The sequence below is a fragment of the Myzus persicae genome, unplaced genomic scaffold (assembly GCF_001856785.1).
Source record: "Myzus persicae strain clone G006 unplaced genomic scaffold, MPER_G0061.0, whole genome shotgun sequence".
Lineage (NCBI taxonomy): Eukaryota > Metazoa > Arthropoda > Insecta > Hemiptera > Aphididae > Myzus > Myzus persicae.
This window is the reverse complement of record NW_019104182.1, coordinates 41,255-48,275: the sequence shown is the minus strand read 5'-3', so window position 1 is coordinate 48,275 and position 7,021 is coordinate 41,255. Positions and strand designations below refer to the sequence as shown.

General features: G+C 27.5%; 1 protein-coding gene across 1 annotated transcript; it reads left to right on the top strand.

Annotated features, from left to right (window-relative positions):
• The first annotated feature begins 804 nt into the window (after positions 1 to 804).
• On the top strand, positions 805 to 4,908 carry LOC111039708 (AP-3 complex subunit mu-1). The gene is made up of 10 exons (XM_022323302.1): positions 805 to 1,100; positions 1,190 to 1,374; positions 1,449 to 1,561; positions 1,620 to 1,741; positions 1,829 to 1,988; positions 3,828 to 3,941; positions 4,030 to 4,215; positions 4,284 to 4,442; positions 4,500 to 4,550; positions 4,614 to 4,908. The coding sequence occupies exons 1-10, from the start codon at positions 1,066 to 1,068 to the stop codon at positions 4,746 to 4,748; spliced, it is 1,260 nt and encodes a 419-aa protein (XP_022178994.1). The 5' UTR covers positions 805 to 1,065; the 3' UTR covers positions 4,749 to 4,908.
• The last annotated feature ends 2,113 nt before the right edge of the window (positions 4,909 to 7,021 follow it).

Sequence of the window (7,021 nt, the reverse complement as noted above, 5' to 3'; positions counted from 1 at the left end):
TACATCCGTGATTTTCACCATAGGTAGAGTACCTAGGTATAGACATTTTTTTATTTTATATATATTTTCACGGGCTGAGTTATTAGCTTACAAGGATAAAAACAATTTATATTATTTTCATTTGACAAAAGAATAGGTAAGACGGCCGTAAGTGTATGTATATTTATTGTCTTAGCTTAATATATTAAGGCTCTCTAAATAAGTGTACAGCGGCAACTGTATTTAAAAACAAACATAAATTAATTATCATTAAAAAGTAAAATTCGGGTCCTCATTGACGTTTGACATTAATTGCTTTAATTAGTAAGAGGCATCAAATAAGGGGTAATCGGAAAAAATTCCCGGTTAAAAAAGTCCCTCACTAGGAAAAAAGGAAAAAAAGTTTAGTAAGTCATAAGAATAACATAAGAAAGAGTTGTGATTACAATATTATATTGTTGATTGCATTATTATAATAATTATATAGGTACCTACTATTGTGCTTATTATATAAGACTTGTTTAATTAATTTACTTTTTCACAGAGTGAGACATTTTTTATCGGGATTTTTTTTCCGTGATTCGTAAAAGGGAGAGGTAGATATAGGGTTGAGTGCTGACTACTGTTGAGATAGGGGCCTTAAAACAAATTAGGAAGACAAGTGCAGATGGTTCGACTTTCCAGTACATCTTTCACGTTCAATGATTTTTATAACTGTGCGACCGTAACAATAAGAGCAAAACAGTAACGTCAGCACTGTGCAACTGTTGACTGCTTAGTGCTCAATGCTTTAATTATGCATTTATGCTTGTAGCATGTGATAACGTTTATAATAATTCATATTACGTTCTGTGATATTACATTACCCGGATGTTCGAGTTTCATAGAGTTTTTTAACGTCTTATCAGATAACACAAAATAATAACAGGTTCTCCGAGAAAAAATACAAATCCTAAAGACATTAGAGACTTTAGAGTATTGGACAGTCTATAGAGTGTAGGTGGTAGACGATACACTTATTGTATCCACTATCCGATTATTTTATGTTGCAATTTGTGATTATTGAATTGTATATTCTTTTCAATCATGATTCATAGTTTATTTATTATAAATTCTGCTTGGTAAGTACTCTGTATACCTAATTGTCCTAATTGCTTGTAAACTAAGGATTTTCACTTACTTACTAATATTGTATTGGTTTATTTTCTAGTGATGTTTTTATAGAAAAACACTGGAAAAGTATTATTTCTCGATCAGTTTGTGACTACTTTTTTGATCAACATCGAAAAGCCATCAATCCAGAAGACATTCCCCCTGTTATAGCAACACCACATCATTATTTGATTAGTATCTATCGATGTGGTCTTTATTTTGTAGCTGTTTGTATGACAGAAGGTTAGTTTCTCAGATATACAATAATAATACTTTTTTTTAATATAAATTAATTAACTGTTTTTCTGTAATTACAGTTCCACCATTGTTTGTCATAGAATTCTTACACAGAGTAGTTGATACGTTTGAGGATTACTTTTCAGAGTGCTCTGAAAATGTTGTTAAAGATAATTATGTTGTTGTATATGAAGTAAGTTGGTCTATGTAATATTATAACTATTAATTAATTATTAATTTATGGTAACTAGCTTTTGGATGAAATGTTAGACAATGGCTTTCCATTAGCTACTGAATCAAATATTCTGAAAGAACTTATTAAACCTCCAAACATTCTTCGAACAATTGCCAATTCTGTTACAGGGAAATCTAAGTAATAATTCCATAACATCTGATTATGTATTTTTTTTTTCTGTTAATACTTAAAATCTAAATATTTATGTTTATTAATGTTGTTCAGTGTAAGTGCAACGTTACCCAGTGGTCAATTATCAAACGTTCCGTGGAGGAGATCAGGTGTAAAATATACCAATAACGAAGCTTACTTTGATGTAATAGAAGAAGTAGATGCTATTATTGATAAAGGTGGTTCTACAGTATTTGCTGAAATTCAAGGATATGTAAGATATTTTCATACTGCAAATAAACAATATAGATACAATTTTTTTTTGTTTTAAAAACTAGAATTGTTAATGATAATATGTATTATTTAATACATAATAAATTAATTGATAAAAAAATTAATTTGAACTAGATTTGCAACAAATATTATTTTCTACTTCTTGCATAATAAAAATATAATAATTTAAATAGAGTAAGTAATATACCTAAAATTATATTTGATTGTAAATGTATTGAACTAACTATGTTTTTACTTCAATCTTATTGACATTGCAGTATTGGTATGTGAATACAATTTACGGAGAGAATTAACTTTTGCGTAATTATTTGATTACTTGAAATATTAGTACTTATTCAATGGCGTATAAAATTAATGTGGCTAAATAATTCTGAATATAATTAATTATTTTTTTATCGGATAATTATTCAACTTCATTATAAGTTATTAATTTAAACTGAAAAATTATTGATATATTTCATAGTTTTTTTTATTCAATATTACTCGACAAATGTGGAATAATGTGCTGCCNAGGGGGGGCAGAAACTGCCGAGACTAGCCTCACAAAAACGATAGTCCATAAAAAAAACTGCCGATCGACCTCCTCATTAATTTGAAATTGTTATCTTTAATTCCAAAAATAGTTTTATTTTAATTTTAATTTTAAATATATTCAATTTGTTTACAACAACTAACAATAAGTAACAAGGATAACAAAATATTTACAAAGACATGAATAACATGAAGAGGAGACCATTCATTAACAGAACCTCAGAGACTTCTTATTTTTTTTATTTTTTATTTTTTTTATTGTTTAATTTTTAACTTTTTTTTTTCTCTATTTTAGAAGGTCTCTAGACCAGTTTCTTTTTAATCGACGGGGAATTTGTGGTAATGTGAGAGTGGACATGTTTTTAATAAGTGGGTTTGAGTGGTTAGTTAATTTGGAGTGGATATTTGAATATTGGCTTTTAGCAAGTTTGTTAACAGTTTGAATTTTTAGGTCGTTGTGGAGAGCTACATTTGTTATGTACCAAGGAGCACCGGTGAAAAGTCTTAGCGTAATGGATTGAAAGGCTTGGATAGGACGAATATTTGCAGGTTTAGCTGGCCCCCAAATTTGGATGCCATATGACCAAATTGGCCTAATAATTACTTTGTATAGCAGTAGTTTGTTTTTAAGGCTTAAGTTGGATTTCAGTAGAGGTCTAAGTAGATGAAGGCGAGAGTTGAGTTGTTTGCGTTTTTGCTTAGTATGGCTTGACCAGGTTAGTCTTTTGTCCAGAGTGATGCCTAAGTATTTGGTTGACTGGCTTAGTGGAATTTGTTTGTTATTAAATTTTAGTGGGGGGCAATCCAATTTTTTTAGGGATAAGTTTACCTGAGAAGAATTGTTGTCGTTAATTTTGATTTTCCAGTTTTTGGCCCAGGATTCTATTTTATTTAAATGTAGCTGTAAATGTTGAGACGCCAAAAATAGTTCAGAACATATTTACACACCACTATTGAGATAATATTTTTATGCGCATATATGTATTTAAATATATTGGATATGGTTGACAAAAGTAGATTTACACATATAATTGAAAATATTTAAAAAAAAAAAAATGTTTTTTGCCATGTTATAAGTATTCAAGAGAAGCTGTCTCAAGGTTTCCCCCAACTTTCCCGCTCCTGATACTATGTATTGAATATATTGTATCTTTTTTTTATAAAACTTAAATGTAAAATGTAAAGTTTTAAAGAAGCTTATTTATAAAAAATGATTATGCTTATAATAAAAATATATGTACCTTGTATATAATTTAAACATTCTTCATCTATGATTTTTTTTTTTAAGATTGATTGCAGCATAAAACTTACTGGGATGCCTGATCTCTCTTTATCATTCATGAACCCCAGACTTTTTGATGATGTGAGCTTCCACCCTTGTGTTCGATTTAAAAGATGGGAGGTAATCAATCAAAACAATTATACATTATAGTATTTAAGTTCTGTATGTAAAATAGAATATTTGATATATTAATTTTTTTTTATAATAGTCTGAAAGAATTTTATCATTTATACCTCCGGATGGTAATTTTCGGTTAATGTCATATCATATTGGGTCACAAGGAATAGTTGCTATTCCAATCTATATACGACATATGCTTGCATTAAAAGAAACAACTACTGGTAGTGGTCGCCTTGATATTACTGTTGGACCAAAACAGACATTAGGAAGAACAGTCAGTATCAATATATTATAATTAAAATATTAAACATACATTTTGTAACATTAAATACAAACTTCTAGATCGAAAATGTTGTCATAGAGGTACCTATGCCTAAAAGTGTGTTAAATTGTACTCTTATTCCTAACCAAGGTAAACATTCATTTGATCCAGTATCTAAAGTTTTGACTTGGGAAGTTGGCCGAATAGAAACTACTAAACTTCCAAATATAAAAGGAACTGTAAGGATTGTTATTAAAACTATTGAAAATTGATATTGATTTAAATTTAAATTTTAGATTAGTCTGCCTGTAAGCACTGTTGTCACAGATTCAAATCCTGTTATTAACGTATGTATAAATTAAATTGTATTCATTTTAATTGATTTTAATTTACAAATATTGTATTCATAGGTGAAATTTACTATCAATCAATTAGCATTATCTGGACTAAAGGTGAATCGTCTTGATATGTATGGTGAAAAATATAAACCATTTAAAGGTGTTAAATACATAACAAAAGCTGGCAAATTTCAAGTGAGGATGTAATATATTCATTAATATTAATTATATATTTATAAATATAAAATATTTGTTTATTTATATTTTAAAATTAAATTTACACATAACATTGTTTTGTCATTCATAATCTGAATATTAATGCTATAAAATATATGTAATTAAATATTAATAAATCTTAGTACATTGATGTTTAGAAATATTTTTTTTTTTACTTTTTACTGTTAAATATTTTAAATACTGAATTTTTATTTTTTACTTCTTAGTTAATAGTAACATTATATCAAAAATGCATAATAATATGGAGAATGAAAATTGAAATTTGTGATCATTTATTTATTTTTGTTTAATAAATTATTTATAAAAAATAAATCAATATTTTTTGTTCAATCATAATTTAAATTTAAATTAAACAATTTTATCAGATTAGAGGTCATAGTGAATATGTTTATAATGCTATTTTAGTTTGAATATCGGTTCCGAAAATTCGCGGTCCTGCCGCGTACTTTTTAAGTAAATAAAAAAAAAGTCTGAGGCACTTGGAACTGCCGTGGTTAAGCTGCATAGCAATCGTGTAGCTATTTACCATGTATTTGTGTATGATATTAATTGAAGTTAAACTTTTTAAGCGTGGCAACTGAAAAGAAAAAATAAGATCTTAGGATTTAAGGCCACACTATAAAAATATATCCCGCTAAGAAAATAGAGTAGGTAACCTATAAAAATCAAACAAATTAAATTAGTGGTTTAACTTAAATACATCAGGGTCAAAATATTAACAAAACTTTTTTGGTAGTGTAATAGTTAAATTACATTTTAAAATACAACTTATTTACAAAAATACAATAAATACCTAAATTAATCAGTGATAACACAATTTAAATTAGTTACATGTTTGATAAGTGCCAGTGTGCGACAATAGACAGGCTGCTAATATTATGTGAAGGTGATGGTATAAAGACCAGGAGCTATAGCCTATAAGTGATGAATTCGATTTTGTTCAACCAAGGTAACAATTAATAAGTGATAACTTTTGTACTTTGAACCTAAATAATTTATTAGCCTATCGACTAATTAAACATACCGAATTATGACAAATGATTAATAGAAAACTGGTTATTTGGATAACTGGATATTTGTAGCGCTACCGCCAATAATGCAGATAATACACCTCCTTAAAGCACCAAACTTTGAGGAACTGTATCTCGCCAACGAAATAACGAAAAATAAAAATTTTAATGCGAAAATTCATAATAAAAATAGTTTTATCAATATATGATCTTTTAATATTATGTTCCCATTTGAAAATCAAAAGTTGACAGTGGTTTCGCCAATAAATATAAGGATGGAAAATATTATTCAGTTTTCGAAAAGTATAAATCTAAAAGTTAAAAAAAAAAGTTAATACTTTTTAAGATAATTAGTGTACCCTCTTAAATGGATCACCCTGTATATTACAAACTGTTTTGTTCGAATTACTCTGCTGTAAGTTCGGAGTTACCCTATTTTATAATGTATAAATATGATAATACTATACTATAATAGTGAATCGTGATTATGTATTAGTGATCACTGAAATTGGCTATACCTAACTTGCCTATGCTCTATATCTAGAACAATATTATTCAACAATTATGTTAACCAGAAGCAATGAGTTATTAAATTAAGGCTTGAGTTAATGACATAAATTAATACAACAAATATAAAAGTTATTAGTAAGTACTTAATTTTCAATTTTCAATCTTTAGCTATAAACATTGAAAATGTTATACATTTTTAAGTACCTACAAAATAATTTGCAACATTTTCGAGATTTTGATGAGTTTTGTCAAAATTTGAAATTTAAATGCTTATAAACAATTGCCTGTCTATCTTTAGTACATTGTAACTGCTAGAAAAACAACTTATTAGGAACCATGTAATACATTTTTTTACTTATTGCCCAACAAAATCATATTTATTGATATTTATAGAAAAATTCTAAAATCTTGGAAGTTTAAAATGTCTAAAAATTGTTCAAAATGAGTCAAAATAGTTTTTGAGTTACATCAAAAGGATTTTGTCGAAAACGAATTTCGCGTAAAAATTCTCTAGTTGTTCCTTTTATTAGAATTTTTAGTTATAAAAGTTCTGAGGATTTTTAAATTTTTAAATTTCAAAAATGTAATCTAGTTTCAATTTCCCATCAGAAACCATTCAAGTTGAAACTTGAAAATGATTTAAAGTATTAAATATAATATTGTCATATTAACAATTGACATTGGCATCAGCGACAAGTGTCGCGGGTTCAGGTAATTGTAGTG

Bases quoted from the DNA above. Each gene is read 5' to 3' on its own strand.
- LOC111039708 (XM_022323302.1), top strand. From the start codon at position 1,066: ATGATTCATAGTTTATTTATTATAAATTCTGCTTG. The intron at 1,375-1,448 runs GTTAGTTTCTCA...CTGTAATTACAG, and splicing joins AGCTGTTTGTATGACAGAAG to TTCCACCATTGTTTGTCATA. The intron at 1,742-1,828 runs GTAATAATTCCA...AATGTTGTTCAG, and splicing joins TCTGTTACAGGGAAATCTAA to TGTAAGTGCAACGTTACCCA.